A 20,102-nucleotide genomic window follows, 5' to 3' on the forward strand; every position below is an offset into this window, starting at 1 on the left:
TCTTCAACCTTCTTCCATTTTGCCAGACAGTATTTTTCAATGTTTTTTTTTTAAGTGAAAAGGAGAGAAATCTTTATGCACCCATAGTATTCTTTTTGCCAGTTAAGTAGTATAGCTGGAGTTCAGATGTATGCACATTCTTCATTCATTTAGAAATTATTTTGAAAAAAGTGTGAACAAATAGATAAGTCACAATTTACCATGCATATAAATCACCTACCAGACACCATTTACCAGAATCTCTTACAGAGATAGTATGAGGAACTGTTGAACACCTTGCCATGCACAACCCAATAAAACTGAATGGATAGTTAAAAGACTGGAGAGCTAAAGCAGCCCATACAGTCAGTGAGAGAAAGACAAGTGGCATTGCAGCAGGAAAAAAAAAAGAAGAAAAGGGACAACATAGCTATCTGATGTAAAAAGGACAGAAAACATTTGGTGCCAGAATCTCCAGCAATACACAGTAGGAACTACTTGCAGGAGACTGCAACAAAGAATCATAAAATAGTGCATTTGAGCTGTCATTCTCTGTCCTTTCTTGAATGATGTAATCTTTTAGTGAACACAACATGCTTAGACAAAACCTTCTACAACTTAATCACTCAGTGATTTTTTTTTTTTGGAACTTGATGGCTGCTGATTTAATTCCACATGTCACTCAGCCTTTAGAGCGCTCTGTCATATCCTCCTTGTATGTTTTTTTTAATGTGTGTGTGAACTTCCACTTCTAGGCAGTTTTACTTGTCACTTAAATAAAACCAGCAATTAATAATTTTTGTGCATAAATTATAACTTGTGTGTATGTGTGAATATTGCCTTCTATTTTCATTTTTTTTCCTTTAGACCATACCAGCATGGAGCAGACATGTTGGCTGCAATTTCCCAGGTATTAAATGAATGCACAAAACCTGATCAAGCTTCACCCGCTGCCATAGTATTACAGGGTCTACGAGCTCTTTGTGAGGCTGAGGTAAGATTAAATTGGCTTGTCCTTGTGTTTTGAGTTTTGCTTATGGTTCATGAACTTCTTTCCCGGTTGGCTCTTTTTTAAGAGTACATTGAGTTGCTGCAGAATTTCTTTTTCCTGTGACAAATTTAATTCTTCTCTTCCAACATAAGTTAATAGTTCCTGGGAAATTGTACTGTGACCTCCTACCACAGCAGATCAGCCCTTCAGTGCATGACCTGAAATTTTATATCAGCTTTGCGGTTTATTGCAAAGACATCATTCTGTGCATTTTTCCTTGAGATTTGAAAAGGAAAACTGTTTGGTACATAAAGGCACTTAAATAATGTAATTTTTTATATCTTCTTACTGGTCTGCCCTGCTGTGTCCTGTTTATAGAGTGTACCAGATCGGGAGTGAAATCACTTAGCAGCTGGGAGGGTTACCATAATGTGTCCACTGCTTACTGATGAAGAGGACAAGTAAGCTTCAGGGCAAGCTGCCCAGAGAGATTGTGCTGTGTACTTTCCTGGAGAATTTCCCATTTCTTTTGGATACAGCGCTAAGCAGCTGGATCTGATCTTATTGTAAGCCTGCTTTGAGCAGGAGGCTGGGCTGGAAATATCCTGAGGTCCCTTTGAACCCAAATAGTGATGCTATGATATCTCTAAGCTAGGAGACAAGGCTCTTTGTTTCCACATCCCAGACAGTGATATCCTGGTGTTGTGATGCAGGCACAGACATGGTGTGAATCTGCTACTGACAAACTGTACTATACAGGCCATAAGAGTAGTGAACTGATTATATCCTGAAGGAATATTTGATTACCCATTTTCTGCCAAACAGCAATTTTATGTTTATCCACTACGACACTTCCACTGCAGCGATCACTGCAGTAACACCAGCTATTGCCACATTATTTAAAATCACTGAGCAGTTCAAGAACAATATAGTGAATCATCCATTGATATTTGCATTCAATATAATTAAAAATAGTCATACAGTGATTGCTAAGAAACTATTTAGGGTAACTTTCTGTTTGCATTTGATGTGCAGTTTGGTTCTTTTTAAGATCATAGAGATTCTTGGAATGCTGGCTTTGGTATTGAATCAGTGTTTTCCCAGGCTGGATTATATTTAGACTTTGTCTTGCAAAAAAGTAGGAGTTCGATATATGATAAATTTCCTACTGTAATAACCTACATTTCCTACATCCTACTATAATAACCTCATTTGAGAACAGATGTATACTCTACCACTGTTGAGGACTGGAAGGCTAAGACTATTCAAGATGGAAGAAAGGAAGGAGGGATAGATAGACTTTGTGAATGTTACTAATTTTTCCTGTCCAAATTGTATTCGCTTTATTTCCCCAGCTACAATGTAATGTTCTGGGAGACCTAATCTACCACCTAGCTATTCTGAAACTTTAACAGGGAATTCTCTTGTGGTTTGGCAAGCTGGGTCACCATTTGGGTTAAGTAATTTAATCTATTATTTATTGTTTAGACTGTAGTTTGCAGTGCAGAAAGTACATAATCATAGACATTGGTTTTGTTTTGGTGTTTTCTGTCTCTGCTGCTGACTTAAGGGAAAGGGATATAGTATCCAAGCTTTTCCACATGCAGCTGCTTAGGTGTAGGATTTTAGGGAGCATGTCCTAAAGTGAGGTTATGATGCTTGTATCCCCAATTGTGTGTTCTGTTATTGCTAGATATTATGTACTGTGTCTTCAAGACTGGCTCTAAAGAGCAAAGTTTGTTTTGGTTTCTTATCAACCTGCTCCCCCACGGCTGGCGGGACAGAGAGACAGACAGTACATAGTGCGGCTTTTGCTTTTTGCTTAGCTTTTTACTGCTTGCTTTGCTCTTGCTCCTGCTTCGCTCCCGCTCTGCTTTTGCTTTTTGCTTCTGTTAGTTAGTTTAGCTAAACAATCCAGATTTTTCCCTGGACTGTTTTTTTCCGTCCCTTTTTGAAACCATTCAAACCTGCTCCAGACTGGGATCTGGGAAACACTGAGAGTTTACATCTTGTAGCTGCAGCAGCTATCCCCAGAGCCGGAGGGTGCGACACAGAGCAACCACTCCCAGGAAAGACTTTCTGAATTTGTCATCCTTTTCAGATCGGTGAAAGTGTTGTCATCTGGTATTGTTCATTTTGTGTGCTGGGGGTGTTGTGCTTGTTAAATAAACAGGTTCTTTCCACATCTCTCCAAGAAATCCTTCCCGAACCGGTAGGAGAAAGGGGCTGTGTGGGTTTGCTTTCTGGAGGGGGCCCGCTTTAGAGGTTTTCTCCCAGATTTGCCCTAATCCAAGACAGAGCACCAAACTTTCAGTCAGCTTCTGAACCAGAATAATAAATTATGTTTTCATATGTGTAGTGCTGACTCGGTTGATGATGGAACCCTATACACCACATGTCTTCATCAGGGTTGAGTTCTGAGAGTCTCGGAAAGGCTCCTTTGCTAAAGTAATATGATAACGAAATGTGCTATAACGTTGATTTCTTTTTTGGTTGACTCTTGTGTAAGAATAGTTGTCCATTCTGCTGACTGCAGTAATTGTTTTGTATAAAGATAGTGACTTCATTCAAATGCATCCTACATGAATAGTGTTAAGAGTATACGCTTAGCTTTTGCAGGACTTGCAAGAAGGGCTAGCTGCTTCCACCCCCCTCTTTTTTTTTGGTAGGTATAACATAAGGTCATTAATGAATAATGCACAGTGACTTGCACATCAAAAATTGAAAAAAATCACACAGTTCTTGCTAGAACACATTTCCTCTTTTTCAGTGTGTAATTTTATTTCCCCCCAGTGATTTCAACAGAAGCTAGTGTTCTTCATTTCAAGCTATCCTGTCGCCTAATCGATTTCATGTATCAAGTACAGTATGCAAGCCAAGAAACATTGAAGAATAAAATTTCTAAGCATAGTGTTTAAATTCCCTTTCCTTTGAAATGTTGTTGTTCTCTATTTTTCTCCTGAGATTTCTTACCTTTTTAGGGCCGTAGGTTACCTGAAGCAGATGTGCTTTGTCTCTTTTCAGCATCTGTAAAATTTAGCTTTTAGTTTTTTCCCATCTAGCAGTCAGTGTTTTGTGGAGTGGCAAGCTTGCTATTCTAAAATATCAATTCTGAAAATACAAGAAAACATAAACTTAAATCAAAATATATTGTACCAAAAGTGCTGTGTGATTGTTAATGTCTCCAGATGACAATGATATGTTAATTTGAACAAAACAGAATGAAAAAACCCCACACAACAAAAAATGAAAACAGACTTAAGAACTTGTACCAAAGTATGACACTAGCATGTCTAGATCTCTAAACACAGAGAGAGCACATATCCCTTTTCTGCGAGCACATATCCCTTTTTTTCAGACAGTAATTGGCATACCAATGTTGTAAAATTCTCTTATATTGGTAGTTTTCTAGAGTATTTTGCTTTTCAGAGAGCAGCTTTGTGGAGCTGAAAGTGTCTATGGAATCACAGGGCTTTTCCTTGGGGATTCATGACTAGCAGGTAAATTTCATCACAAGGTGCTTATCACAGTTGTCCATTCCTCCAGGAGGACACCAGGTCAAGGTTATTACTCCTTTTATAACCTTTTGATATTTACTGTGGGTTTTTATGGTGGGTAAAGTACCAGTTTCCCACTGTTCCTATCCCCCTGTTCCATCAGTTTATAGTATGTCATTTGGTAGGAGTTTTCTGTAGGACAGCTGTTAAGTTGCAAGTCTAGAAAATACCATCTGAGAAGGAACTGTACAGTCTTAAGCTAAATCTGAAACTTCTGTTAGGGTGCTGGCTGTTGTTTAAGGCCTTTCTTCACCTCTTACATGAAGTTGGAGAATATATATGTTACTATGGGAAAGAATGAAAGTAAACATGCTTGGCTAGCTAATGATTTGTTAGTCTTCCTAAATTACAGTATCAAATCCCGCAAATGCACAACTTCTTTTTTCTATATATTAATACATGTTGTGTTTTCCAGACAACTAACTCATTACAAATTTAACATTTCTAGATAGTTGAGGAGGAACTTTCAGTGTTAATAGATATGTCTGTTTTTCTGAGCACTGGAAGACCTTTTTTCTTATTCTTACAAGCAGTCTGTTTCGAAAGAATGGAAAGAGAGGTATTATTTTCCCTTGGAATGTTACCAGATGAGGTCTTTCTAGCCATCAGCGGTTGTTACCATAGAAACACATTCATGGGTTTGCTGCTCCTGAAATGGGTTCAACTCAAAATGCATCTTTGGTTTTTTAAACTGCACCCTGAAATGTGTTTTGCAATCACTGTAGTGACTGCTTAATTTGGCAATTACCTGCATTCAGAGATAAAAAACAGTCTGTTTTTTCAGTGCAGAATAATACTAAAACTACCCTTCTCAATGCCTTTGTGGAATATCTTCATAAATATACCTTTATTTGATTTCGTTATGTAGATCAATTTGTATTTCTCAATGTCTTTGTTTTCTGTTGCTTTGTTGTAATTTTTTATGCCTGAAAGACATTTTCATGGTATTTGCTCAGACTTTTAAGTCTTGATTTGCAATTTTTCACTTTAAAAGGCTGAAAATTGTACTTTGCTTTGCCATTGCTATTTTAAAATTTTTGTCTAGACTTTGGTTCTAAGCATACATGGTTTTGGGTTTGGGGTTTTTCTTTGTGTTGTGGTTCTGTGGGGTGGGTGGGGTAGGGTGGACAGAATTATAGTTTCTTGGGGTTTTTGGTTCTATTTGTTGGGGTTTTCTGTTATTTATTTGGTTGTATTTTTTCCTGTTATGTACTCTTTTTGTTGCAGTGGAACCTGAAATCTGAAAGACAAGTAGTAACAACAGATAAATTACAGACAGAATTATTTTAGGTATGGTGGCAAAATTCTGTAATGTTAAGTGCTACCACAGGTAGCAACATTAAGGTTTGATGAAATGCTCCATGAAAATTACTTAAGTAAATTTAAGAAAATTATTTAAGTAATTTTATTACTTAAGTTTTCAGAAAAATACACAGCTTGTTACCAAGAGAAAGCCTGGGCAACTGAAAATATCTCACAAGGAAGAAGGAGGAACTTGCTGTACCATTATTGCTGTCTAGTCAACATTCCTGAGAAACTTGACTACTACTTTTTATGACTTCAGCATAATTCTTCAACTAGAATTGTACCACTGGGTGGAGCATCTTACAGACTTTTTCAGTGCCTGGAAATTCAAAACGTTGTACTGACTGCTTGTTGAGCTGTCATGCAGATCTTTGAAGGTGAAAAGAAGCTTGGTGCGATGTGTGTTGTTTCCAGGAAGGAAATTACGTATCCTGGAAGACCAATTATGTATCATATTGTGCTCTGGTTACAGCATAAATGCCTTAGTATTGGGTATTAGTTATTTAGTATTTATTGTAGTTTGACAGTTTCAAACAGTTTCTATATCATAACCTTTTGTGTTTTGCATTTGTTCTGCAGGGTTTTTTTTGCTTTTATTGTTTTTAAAGATTACAGGCATTTTGTTTTGGAGGGCTCCCAACAAAAATATATTCCTCAGTGGCTTCCTCTGCTTTCATCCTATTGTCCCAGAGACAGCTTGCTTTTTATCTACTTTGACCAAGTTAAGTAGAGCAGTAATGTGGTATGAAGATACATGTATTGCTTACAGTGTATTATTTATTCGTACAGGTAGTTGCTTTCCTTCACTACTGGTGAATTACTGTGCAGTATTACTGTGTTATGTCAGTTGATCTACAAGTGAATTTTTAACATGCTTGCTTTTTTACTTTTTATGAACCATATATTCCTGTTCTCAAGAAGGAAGAGCAAGAACAAGGACTGGAAAGATGTGTTATTTAAGTGAAGTTGGGATAGCTGTTAGTAATTATGCCTCCCTCTTTGCTTGCAGGTTGTTTGCATCCGTTCTACGTGGAATGCTCTATCACCAAAGCTGAGTTGTGATACAAGACCACTCATTTTAAAAGCACTGAATGAATTGTTTTCCCTGGTTCCCTCATTAACAGTGAATACAAATGAATTTGAAGTAAGTACTTAGATAGACTAAGGTGAGTCTTTCTTTTAGTATATATTTGTATGTAACTTTTACATAAGCCTGCTTGATCTTGATCAAATTGCACCCACTGCCCAGTTCAGGTTAGTCAAATTAATGTTTTATACAATTTCACAGTTTTCACTTGCATTAGTGAATCCTGGAAGATAGATAGGAAATTCCAGTGGGAGGTTAATCCATGGTTTCCCTCTCACAGAATTTGTGGACATGTGAATATGTCTGGAGTTCAGAGCTGCACTCCTTCCACTTTCCTAGCTCAATCTGTGTTGATGTGGCAGTAAGTTGTTTCAGGTAACTGCCTCTATTTCAACTACTTATTTGGTCGAAGAAAAATGCATATTTCCTTTGTTTTTGTAGAAATTCAAAGCTCAAGTTATCAGCTTCCTTTGGAACAATACACAGAACGAGGTAAGTGATATAATTGAAAACATTAATTTCTGATGTCAGCAAGAAGATATTAAATTTTGTACTTTTCTGTCAAGACAGTGTCAGTAATCTCATTTTCTAATAGTGTTTTGTACCTGTTGCTTAACAATTTTTTCTGAAGCAATGTACTACATGTAAAAGGTGGTAGCTGAAGGTTCTAACTTCTGCCATTTCCAAGGAGAATTACAAACAAACTCTGCACTACTATGTCCTCACCTCGAGTGCTGGGGACAATTTTGGGCACCACAATGTAAGAAAGACATTAAATTGTTAGAGAGCATCCAAAGAATGGCCACAAAGATGGCAACAGGCCTCGAAGGGAAGCCGTATGAGGAATGGCTGAGGTCACTTGGTCTGTTCAGAGTCTGTTGGAGGTGACTGAGAGCAGACCTCATTGTAGTCTGCTTCTTCCTCATAAGGGGAGGAGCAGGGGCAGACACTAATGTCTGCTCTTAGGTGGCCAGTGACAGGACCTGAGGAAATGGCCTGAAGCTGTGTCAAGGGAGGTTTAGGATCAATATTAGGAAAAGGTTCTTCCCCCAGAGGGTGGTTGGGCACTGGAACAGCTCCCCAGGAAAGTGGTCATTGCACCAAACCTGACACAGTTCAAGAAGTGTTTGGATAATGCTTTCAGGCACAAGGTGTGACTCTTGGGAATGTCCTGTGCATGGCCAGGAGTTGGACGCAATGATCCTTGTGGGTACCTTCCAACTCAGCATATTCTGTGAAACTAGTTTGACTTCCTCTGCAAAATTTCAGCCTCAATATGGTGAAGCATTCTTGACAAAGGTGCTGCTATGACAGCTAACTCAATTCTCTTGTGGAGTATTGTAATGCAGTGGAAATGTTGGACTATCATCACCATGGTGCTGGTGGAAGTAGTGTATTTTAGTTTAAGACTAAAACTTTTGTCAGCCTATTTCAGTGAATTTTTCAGCCCCATGGTTAATCCCAGATGACAGCCACTTGTTCACTCCCCTTCCTTGTGGTGGGATGGGGAGAAGAATTGGAAAAAGGTAAACCCCATGGACTGAGACAAGGACAGGTTCATAACTGAAATAAAGTATCTGTAATAATAACAACAACAAAATAACAGTAACAATAATAGTAGAAGGGGATATAAAAGAAAGGGGATATAAAAAAAGGGATATAAAAAAAGATAAAGAGGAGTAAAACTCAATTGCAAACAAGTGTTGCACAATACAATTGCTCACCACCAATTGAGGGATGCCCAGTCCATCCCTGAGCAGTAATGGGTACTCTCTGGCCAGCTTCCCTGAGTTTATATACTAGGCATAAAGTTCTATGATATATAACGTCCCTATGGTCAGTTCAGGTCATCTGTCTTGACCTTGCTCCCTCTGAGCATCTTGTGCACCTGCACACTGGCATAGGAAGCTGGAAAGTCTTTGATTTAGAGTAAGCATCAATATGCTATCAACATTATTCTCATAGATTGGATATTTCTACCTGAAGTAGAATGCTCAGAATGATTGTTATCAAGCCTAGATAATTGATCTTGCTACTTTTCATTGTGTATATAAAAAGTAGGCAATTGAGAGTGTAGGCAATTGAGGAAAACATTGTTGAACTCTTTTTCAGCATTCAGTGGTTACTTGATAAGCTTTTTGCATGTGGCATTTCTAGTAGGTAGCAATACTATATGCTGTGTTTGTGATTTTCTTTCTCTTCCTCTTAATTTTCTAGGATGCCCTTGTAGCCATTTCAGCCTATAAATCACTCTCATCATTTGACTCTGAAGAACATACAGTTCTTCATCTTCCTGGACAGGTAACCATGTTATATGTTTGATAGTAAGCACATCTGACACTTCCATCTGACATGGATTATATCCTCTTGAAAGGGAAACCAGTCCTTGGGCCTTCTCTGACAGAAATTCAGGAGAGCCTCCTGAGGAAATACAAGCTCCTGCTGGTAACATCAGATGATGTCATGTATAATTGGAATAGCTAAGTCTTATAAGCAGGGAAAGGCACAGATGAAACTTAAAGCTAAGCACTCAGAAGGTAGTTTTCCTTATTTTGTTATTAAACTAGCAGCTTTTTTTGGGGCAGCTGATTTGCATTTTATGCTCTTCTTTTAGTGCTTGCATTTGAGTCTTGGCACTAAGCAGCTCTTGTGATTGCTGTTTCATCCATTGCAGTCACACTCGTGAATAGGGCTTTTGTTTGCAAGACAGGCAAGTCAGTTTGAAAAGTAGGTGCAATTTTTGGAACTAAGCTGAAAAGTTTTCCCATTTTTGTTGTGAACTTTTACAGCATAACATCTTACTGTTTTGTCATAAAGGCAGTCAGAAAAGAGTTGAAGAAAAGGTTTTTTAAGTGTGCAGAGGGTGGTTAAACTCTGAAACTTCTGATTAGGTGACTCAGTAACCTAACAGAATGCAAGAGTTCAAGGAGATGAGCATAAAGTAATTTGTGTGACTCTTTTTTTACATTGTATGGGAGACTAGGCAGTACTCAGTAGTCCATTGGTACTTCATGGAATAGTGAATCCTATGGCTTTATAGTAAAGGTTTTATTTACTGCTTTATTATATGATAGGCTCCATTTGTGTGTTGTAACTGGTTGTTATTAAAAGGCTGGAATATGTGACTTTAAAAAACATACTTTATATAAAGCAATGAGAAGAGTTCAGCATAAACCTTAAAAATGAAAAATGTGTTTCACATAGAAGACAACAGGATAGAATAAAGGAAATAGATAAACTCTGCTGCAAGACTAAATATTTCACAGCAGTGCATAGTTCTGTGTTACTAGTGCAGTTACTTTACAGTCTTATTACTCATGCAGTACTTTACAGAAAATGAGTAAGTATGTTTTAATTGAAAGAAATGTAAATATGTTGCAGTTTTTCAAATTCCAAAAACTAATATGTAAAAGTAGTGTCTAACAAAAATGTTTTATTTGTATTAAAGTGCCAATATAAAATATTGTTAACCTGAAGAAGAATCAGGGTGAAACTAAAGTTTTTTGAATATTAGTTCAGCTGTAAGTGTCAAGATTAATTTTGAAAAAGATAAAAGATATGTGTTTACACACCCTGTGATTTTTACCAACCAGTGTTGCCTTTCAATCAGGTAGAAGAAAAGCTTTTATTCATTAAGCTTCAAATTTATGAAATGGAGTGAAAATAATGAAATGGGGAACTTTTCATATTTAGTTGATATTTTTGACACTCGGAATCATGAATAATAGTGAGGACTTGGGATTTTTGTGCTGACATTTAATTTTTTTTTTTAAATCTTCCAGGCACGACCAGAAGTTGACTCACTGGAAGAGATAGACATGAATGAAGATGACGAAGATCAGGAGGCAAATCTGTTTGTTCCGGGTTCTTCGTATATCAAGCTGTTGTCTCTAACACCAGCTGCTGTTTTAGGAGGTATAATATATCCAGTGTTTGAGTTCACTTCACAAATAAGGAATCACAGTGACTATACAGACCTGGGGCTCCTTTTAGAGTGGAGTGTCACATTAAAGTGCAGCCTTTCTTTTTTTCACTAAGAAATGATAGGGAAAAATGTAAAGTAAAAAATAAAGCCCACAACCTATTTCTAGGAAGATTGTGTGACAGAGGTCCTGATGGTGGGGGAAAATTGTTTATAATTAAAGTTCTTTACCCATCCTAAAGTGAAAGCCACTTTCTTATTATATACTTCAAGTATCACTGTTTCATGAGAGTAACCTCACTAGGGAGAACTGAACAGATCTTTCTAAAGGCAATTTTGTGTTTTAGCCTGGGACAGATGGAAGTAAAATATATTTTATATGTATTTTTTTGTAAACAGAGTATTAATGGTATGAAAGCAATGCTGTACACAAAGTCTGCTTAATTGATTAAGATATCAGTGCTATGCTCAATGCATAAATGTAGTGATGTATATTGATACTGAAGTATGCTTCAACAGATGTTCTCTGACACTTGTTCTGAAACCTATGCAGTTGAATTACCAGAAATGCTCATTGTCTTACTGTAACAAGATTTGAGATACTGTGTCAGGACATAAACATTGTTACTTTATTCTTTGTAGAATACGTGGGATCTTCACCTGTGATTGCAGGCTGTAAACATTGCCATGAGATAGCAGGTGGCATTTTGTAATATTTTCTCCCAGTGGAGGTTCCTAAAAAAATCCATTTGTCAAACTCTGAATGCATTGGCCTCTGGAGTGTATGCAGCCTAACCTAGAGAGTCCTAACTGCTAAATCCTGGAAACTTTGTGGGGGAGAATGACATAACCTAGTTCAATGAAAGAGAGTGATGTATCTTGACAAAAAATCTGTGTAATGAAAGTTGAAATAGCCAATTTTCTAGGAGAACGGGAAACCAAAATGGAGTTTAAAGTGAATACTCTGGATTCAGAGTTGCAGCAACCAAAGACTGGTATCAAAAGGGTTGAATGGAAACATTCACTAAGCAGTTTCTCACTCAGAGGTGTTTTCTAACGTTGTTATTTAACACAGTGTCCAGAACACTTGAGCAAAAGCTTTAGAGACTGGCTGGAGTGATTGTTGAGAGTGAATTGCTTCACCAAAGAGTATGAAACTGGATTAATGGGGCAATGTCCAAGACAGGCCCACAGAGTGCCTGTTCTATGGGAGCTGAGTCTGTGTCATCTCATTTGCTGGAATTCTTGCGGTGCATGGTATTGAGATTAATAATATGAAACTACTTACAAGAAGTGTTGGAAAGTGGAGCTTTAGGTAGTATTTTATCTCAAACTGCTTTAAAACTGGTTTGTCACATCAGTTTTAATATTGTTTCTACATACTAGATTCCCAGGATATCAGAAGGGGTATGACTGCCTTATTTTTTTTATTTTGATAGTTTTTCACTCTGGGTACCTAAGACTTTTTTCAAATGTGGTAGACAAAGAATTAAAAATAATTCATAGAAAGAACTATAAGCTTGATATCATTGTTGTTAGTCATAAGGGTGGTATCCTTACTGCAGAGGAGATGATGATAATAACAATAGTAACAGCACCAACAATAATAATCAAAATATTATTCATGTGATGCTAGTTGTCTTTGTTTACCGTGAGATTGATTTCAATCATTGAAATACTGTATTTCTAGTATTTGCTGCACATCTAGTTGTTTCACTAAATTTATCCAGATTTTAGTTTTAGTTTGAGTTATATTTGTCAGTCTAGAACCTAGGCTTGTCCCCTCCCTGAAGAATTGCTTCTGAATGGCTTATATTTATGTCTTTTGGCATAATGAGCGAATGCAGTAATATGACAACAGTGATAAGGGGTCTCTGTCAATGTGAATGGTTTCCAGAAGTGAAATGGCTTCCTCTTTTAGCAAATTTCTTCTCTATTGTTGTAGCCATCCTAAACAAAAAAGTTTTTATAAAAGGTCTAGCGCAGGTAGGTGGATAGTGTTTTCATGTCGACAAATATCTCCTCCTCCAACAAAACTGGAGGTTGAGGGTTGAAGACAAGGACTTGAGAGTTTCTGTCTATATCACTGCAGAGAGAATTGCTGACTGCATTCTATGGGTTTTGTTTGAAGGATATTGGCATTACAGGCAGAGGAAAAAAATCCCAAGATGCAGGTGCCCTTCCTGACATGCTGCAAAAACATGATTTAGACTCTGCTATGTGTCCTTCTGTCAACCATGTGCTGTCGTTACTGTTGTTTTGTAGCAATCAAAGAAGGCAATCAGCAGCTCACAGAATAGTTAAGGTATTTCTTTCCAACCTTCAATATACCTATGTCAGTTTTGAATAAAGTAGCTTTCTACTGGAACGTCCTCACATTTCTTGTTTTTACCAAGTTCCCATGATTTTCAGCAATGCTTTTTCCAATTTCATAGACACTGTAGCTCAAGGAAAAAGATCTCCAGATGTAGATGTCCCTCCTTCCCATGCTACAACATCAGATTTAGACTGATGCTCCAAAATGAAACAGAAAAGAAGTACTAGTGTCATTCTGGGCTTTCCAGGGTTAGTTTTGTCTCTCAGTTGTCATCTTCTCATATTCCCTTTCCTCTCATGTCCTTGCATTCCACTTCATGAAGCATTTGAAGAGTTTGCAACATCACTTGTGAAACAGGAGATGACCAACATGCCACGTGCTGTGTATCATTCTGCATTAAGAGGAGGGACCACACGCTCAGACCAGGGGAAGACAGTGGCAGGTGTTCCAAATTTCTTGCTGAAAATGTATGAGAGGAACAAGCAACCAGGCATGACACCAGGCCTTGCAGGTAAGCTGTCACTTTCTTGAAGTAGAGAAGTATGCATATTTTGAATCAACTTAAGAAAGTATGTTTTACGCCCCTTAAATATGCTTGCATGTTCTTTTGAATTCTTGGCTTTATTAAGTTAACCTTACTGTGTTTTGGGTTCTCCCTTGACTTTGAGTGTAGGCATTGACCTTTGTGTTCCCCTTCCCTCCCTCTTCCAGCTGGCATGTTGCTGTGTTTCGACCTCCCAGTCCACATGGGCAAGGATGGCAAGCCTATTAATCGATTTCTGGCCAGCAGGGGCCGCAATTTCCAACAAATGTTGGTCGCCCTCATTCATGAGGTAAGTTGTTGCTGGCTCTTCTTTGCTTTTCAGAACTATTACACCTCCTTCCCTGCTTTACTATCTCCTTTGTTTATGTGCATTGGATATTGGTATCAGCTAGTGATGGCATATATGAATGTATCGTAATTAACTGAAGTTGTTGTGAGGGACAGCTAGAATCATAGAATCATCAAGTCTGATCATCATCCTACCACCGTGGTCACCCACCCTCACTAACTTAACATGTAAAATTTTTGTTTTTGAGTGTTCACTGCTGAAATGCCCCTTCTGAAAATCAGAAGAACAGGAGCTTTGCCCTTTTCTGCCTTGTAGACTGCTGTTCATATATGCCTGACACCTGTCATGTGGAACCAGTTGTGGGTGAATAGCAGGCCTGAACAGTGATGGGGTTCCTTGAGGACACAATATCTACACCTTGCTAAGACTTGGCATTTTTTTCTGTCTCTTAAACATTTCAGCTTCTTGACCTATTAGGCTTGTGCCACCAAAACCACGCCGTTACCTTTGGTGTGGTTTTAGAAAAATGACATGAAATAAGCCCTCACTTAATCATTATGGAAAATAAAGTGTGTGTAATGAAGTCTGTCAGAGAATTTGAATTATAGTACTTTTGAATATCAAAGTTCATCTTTGAAAATTTTGGGCAACAGTAAAAAAAACCAAACAGTTCAACTGGATCCAATGAAATAAGTGTTCCTTTCCCAATGGGAGCAGCTTTTAACACAACTGAAAGTGTGTTAAACTCTTAAAAGTTCGTAAAATAATTCTATTAATACAGTCATTTTAGATTTCTTTAGGAGCTACTTGCATGCATCTGAGGGGGTGATCTGGGTCCTGATTTGTAACTGTCACCCAGATGTGAGGCATATCTGCTGTGAAGTTCTTCTATGATGCTACTATAATCACTGATATCAAACACTCAGTTATGAAATAAGTACAGCACAAGGTTTGAGTGGGAAGGTTAGGTTGTGTGTGCAGAGTTTGGAGAGTTTTGTGTGTACAAGCTGAAAGTCTGACAGTAGAACACAGGCAAGTGCCATAGGTAATGCACGTAGATTACATTCTGATCCTGTGGTACACCTGCGTGGCTCCCTCTGGGCTTTGCTGTCAGGTCCTGCTTCAGCATGTTCACATTTTGTTTGTACTGGTTAACTCTCTCAATCTTACTGGAGCAAGCAAGCCAGTTGTCTCTCTAACAAACCTGTCTGCAGCGTAGTTTGCCTGAAGTTTCCAGTCAAATGTGTGCCATGGTGAAGTTGGATGCTTCTGGCTAGTACAGTCTTCTGGCTCTGTACCATCTCTCAAACTCTTCTGTTTTGCTAGCTTTCCATATAACATCTTAACAATTTTGGTCCTTCACAACTGAAAAGACACAAAAAATAATCATGTCTTATGGCCATAGTAACACCAGTGTCTGTGGATCCTAGTGGAATTTAGGCCAGGTGTACAAGGAAAAAAGCCAGTCTGCACCAGTTGGACTGGACTACAGAAATCCATCTCTGGCTCTGTATTGTGAAGTCAGTGTCAATAGGATTATGAAGTACTTTAGATGTAAAGTTCTTCTCTCAATCTAGAAAAATTTAGACAACCACACTTGAACACTTACCTCAAGATATCTAACCATGTATGCAAATTTAATAGATGTTTTCCATCTTGACCTCATTGCTGCTAAAGAATGAAAGCAGAAACTGGACATAATGCCCATCATCATCACAAGAGTGTAAATTAGTGAATGCTTTCTAACTATTTGGAAGCTCCAGTGGAGAGCACCAGGGAAAATCCACAGGGATGTTTCATATGTCAGAGGAACAGATTCAGATTAATGAGTTATGAATGAAGCATGAGCTTCCATAGTATCCAGAAGGAAAAGCTCTGCACTGCATGTAATTGCTTCATCCAGAGAGACTTAAGTTCTGTGACAGTGGTTCTGAAGAAAAACATGTTTAATTACATTACCATAGAAGGCATGTATGAAGGTTTTATATCAGTCAGATTAAAATGGGATGCAGATCAATTCTGAACTTGGTTTTAAACAGTTGCCTGTTGCCCTAAAGCATCAATTAAAATCCTGGTAAAAAAATATTTGTGTGTAATAGCAGTGATTACAAAATCCAGCAGCACATCCAAAATTGACTCTCTTATGTGAACAAGCTATCTTCCTAGAAACAGAACCTTAAAATGGTTTGCCAGACAAAATATGGCAGTTTTGTTGTGGAGAATGTGGTGAACTGGATCAAGTTAATGAATACCTAGAATGACTGGAGACAGAAATATTTTACCTAGTCTCTCAGTACTTTACCACGCTGATTGATTCAAGGTGTAGTAAAACTAAAAATAAATCCAAATATGTTTATATTTTAAACCTAAACACAGAATATCTTCAGACAATGCTAACTGCACCGTCTTAGGAAAAATCTACATTAACTATAAAATTATGATTAAAAAAATCAGTACTTCTGTTCTCAGTTTACACTGCTTTAAGAATCAAAGCTTTTTCCTGCTTTTTCCCTTTGTCCATAGAGACGGGGTGGTCAGAAAAGAGTTGTTCAGGCCTTTGGCTAGGTGAGAAATAAGTCCCTGGGCTCATCACACTAAATTTCATGCTTTAATGTTTGTTTGGTCCTCAGTGTTCTCTTCTGAGGAACAGAGTTTAACAGTAAAGACAGGGAGCCTAAGCTATAAAACTGCCAAATTGGTCAAAGAAAATTGGGTTCGTAGGACCTAGTCCCATCTTATTCTTACAATCCTATAGGAATGACACTATTTTTGCTGCTGCTTTGACTCATTGTTTTGGGAGAGGGAAGAAGTTGTAGGGGTTAATCCTTATAGTGACATCTTAAGTAAGGAGTGAGTGTTCTATCAATAAGAAGTCTTAGAGTTGCCTTTGAAGCATTGAGGGTCTGTGTAACACCGAATAAATTCTGAGGTTCATGTAAACATCAAGAAAATGCAATTAATTGGAGATAGCAGGCATCTACTTATTTTACCTTGAAAAATCTCCAGCAGTTTGCATTTTCCTAGTTAGGGTTAAGCAGTCCTAAGTCCTATCCCATACTGGGATAATAACGTTTTTGTGTCTTCAGTGGTTTGATCTACGCTCACAGCTATAAAATAGGAACCTATGGATTGTCTATCTGTCTGTATCTGTGTATGCCTAGTTGCCATTATTGCACTTGGATTTTGGCAACTGGGGCAAGGTGAGGGGCTCGAAAATACCCTCATTTTGTTGAGATTATTTATGTGTAAAACGTGATGCCTGGTATTCTGCTATCAAAAAAAAGTTATATGATGTTTACGTGCAGAGGAAAGATTTTCTTCTTGTATGTTGTAAAGTCCTTTAAAGCATACAAATAACAAATACCTGGGTTTAGCTGCCATTCAACTGAACAGTAACAGCAGCAAAAAGATAATTTACTAGTCAACCTTAATGGACCATGCTTATTCTATCACCTAGTTGCTATTCTACCTGAGGAATGGGACATGTCTGTGATATCTGTCATCAGGATCAGATTAAGATGCAGAAGGGGTTTTCTTGATGTTACTTGAACAGGTATTTCACAGGAAGAAGAAAATAGGATCAGTAAACTGTGGTATGTTTCAAATGCTGGCTGTGTTGCTCTTTAGTGGTCACTGGTGAGTTGAAAGAGAATGATCATAATTCCCCTCGAAATGGGGATCTGCTGTTTCATCATTAAACAGAGCTTGTCAGCCGCTCTCTGAGGGGACATGTAAGTTACTGTAGTGACGGTGGTTAGAAATATAGACCATAGGTTTTCTTTATTCCTATGGCTGCCCTGGAGCACACTGTACAAGAAGTCTCAAAATATTGCCTGTGACTGTTTCAGGTTTTGCAAGTAATGCTTCATAGAAATTCATAGGAATAATTTCTTACCAGATTCACTTAATCTGTTGTAAAAACAATTGGGAATGAATAGTCACGTATGTTCACATAATGTACTATATATTTTGATGGTTCTGTTCATGTGTGTTAGAGTTACTAGGCTTTCAGCTAGCTGTCCGTCTTCTTGTTCTTTAGTGGAGACGAAGAGGACAGTTCATCCTGCATGCAAAAAGCACGGAGGCAAACTGCTATTGGCAGACCAATATGGTAGATGGTGCCTTTGGCACTCTGAACTGGTGCAATTTGTAGGGTTTTTTTAAAATGGAGAAGGGTCTTGCCTTTGCATGTTTCTCAATATCCAAGTGCTTTCAATGTATTGGAAATAGCACAAGTTACTTTTTCCTTTTTATAAGTCCTATTTATAGGACTATTTCCTATTTATATTTGCAGGGACAATTGCAAACATGAGTTGCAGAGGTGAGTTATGCAGTATTGACTAACTGCTTCCCTACAAGTAATAATCATGTTAGGCACTCTGTATACTCATGGAAGAACCATTCCCTGTATATTTTTTAAGTGTGTTCAATTAGATGTGCTGTAATGGCATGCATCTTTGAAAAGTAAAGTGAAAAGCTCCTTCTGTGCTTTTCTTTCCTGGTTTGGTTTTGATGTAATCAAGATACTGAAGAGTTTATTCAAACCTCGTATGTGAAGTACCTTAAGATGACAATTGGATTTTCTGGAGCAGAATTCATTGTACTGTACTCTTCTGTGCCTAGATGGATGTAGTTATGAATATGAACTAGCTTGTGCTGGTTTCTACTGCTGAATTTACTGAGTGTATTTCATTCAGTGATAAAACAGTATTCACAAATCAAGTTTCTGACAGATACTTGTTTTTCTTTTCTGCAGTCTACTGTGCTTTAGAGAAAGACAATTTTTTTCTCACGAAGAAATGTTAGGGGGTGGATTTGGAAGTACATGCATGCAAGTATGTTAAAAAGAGCCCTAAGCAAAATCCAAAATTAAAAGAGAGGCTGTTTCACTATTTCCTTGCTACAGATACATAATGCTAGCCTTATTTATGAAATCACTAGGTGGCACTTTATATATCCCATATGCAAGCAGGGACATACGTCCAAATACACGTCTAAACATTTCACTGACATAAAGGTGATGTCCCAAACACATACAGGAGTAGTATCTCCTGTGGTTTGCCAGCATTACCTGTCTTGCATTTTAACAGCCTGGTCTATGATTTTGTGCCTTTTCAGGCAGACATGTCCTTCTGAAGCATCAGTTGACAGGTTCAAGTTACTGGCTCCAAGTTCATGCCATTTCTTACTGCCTCAGATATCAGGTTGCGGCTCTTCCTTAAAAACTGCTTGGCTGCTTGGTCTGGCCAAGTGATGTTCCTAAGAAAAACCCACATCAATGGGGGTCCACAAGCACTTGTCCTTAGTTCTCAATTTCCTTGAGTCTCATTCCCTGCACACACCTCCCCAGCCAGCTAATATTTTCTTACACATAAATTGTGCACTTAAAAAACAATCTGAACTTCACTTGTCACCTTTGCTTGTGGTTTCCAGTATTAATTACTCAACACTTAGTCTAGTTGTTGTTACCCTTGATATCCAGTAATAGATGACAAGTAAAGGCTACTGCTTTCCTATACTGAAATAGCAGGTTGCAGTACTGCTTATATGAAAATCTTCAGCAATATGTCCAGTCATTTTCAGTTGCAGATGAATTTTGAATGTTCTTTGTTCTGTGAAGATGTTCAGTTTCCTCTTTGCTTTCTTATATTCCACATAAATGCAAAATGTTTACTGCCATGAGGAGAGTTAATGAAAAGCACCTCAGCAGTTCTATTGTCAAACACGTAAGCAAATTTTAGGTGTTCCTGGTAGACCATATTGTCTTAGATGCTTGAAATGTCACAAGATGCCTAAAGCTTTGTAATTAATTCCTGCATTAATATTGTATGTTCATACAGTATTTTGCAGGCCTGCTTTTGTTGGCTTTCATAGGTGTGGATTAAATAGTGAGCTTCACAAATCACTACAAGACCAGTTAAACCTGAATCACAGAATCATTTAGGTTGGAGAAGACCTCATTGGGACCAGTCTTTGACCAGACACCACTTTCTCGTCTAGACCATAGCACTAAGTGCCACATTCAAACATTTGTTGAACACCTTCAGGGATGGTGAATATACCTCCTCCCTGGACAGTCCATTCCAATGCTTAACAGCTCTTTACATTAAG

General features: G+C 37.9%; 1 protein-coding gene across 2 annotated transcripts in view; it reads left to right on the forward strand.

Moving 5' to 3' along the window:
* Positions 1–20,102, forward strand: part of FOCAD (focadhesin) — a 92,795-nt gene that overhangs the window by 42,322 nt on the left and 30,371 nt on the right. For both annotated transcript variants that reach the window (XM_041399094.1, XM_041399095.1), the window contains 7 exons: positions 847–973; positions 6,842–6,976; positions 7,361–7,411; positions 9,137–9,220; positions 10,702–10,834; positions 13,481–13,669; positions 13,870–13,991. In XM_041399094.1, coding sequence (XP_041255028.1) covers positions 847–973; positions 6,842–6,976; positions 7,361–7,411; positions 9,137–9,220; positions 10,702–10,834; positions 13,481–13,669; positions 13,870–13,991 — 841 coding nt within the window. The remainder of the gene's footprint in view (positions 1–846; positions 974–6,841; positions 6,977–7,360; positions 7,412–9,136; positions 9,221–10,701; positions 10,835–13,480; positions 13,670–13,869; positions 13,992–20,102) is intronic.

This window comes from Onychostruthus taczanowskii, unplaced genomic scaffold, assembly GCF_017590055.1.
Source record: "Onychostruthus taczanowskii isolate IOZ18803 unplaced genomic scaffold, ASM1759005v1 scaffold154, whole genome shotgun sequence".
NCBI lineage: Eukaryota > Metazoa > Chordata > Aves > Passeriformes > Passeridae > Onychostruthus > Onychostruthus taczanowskii.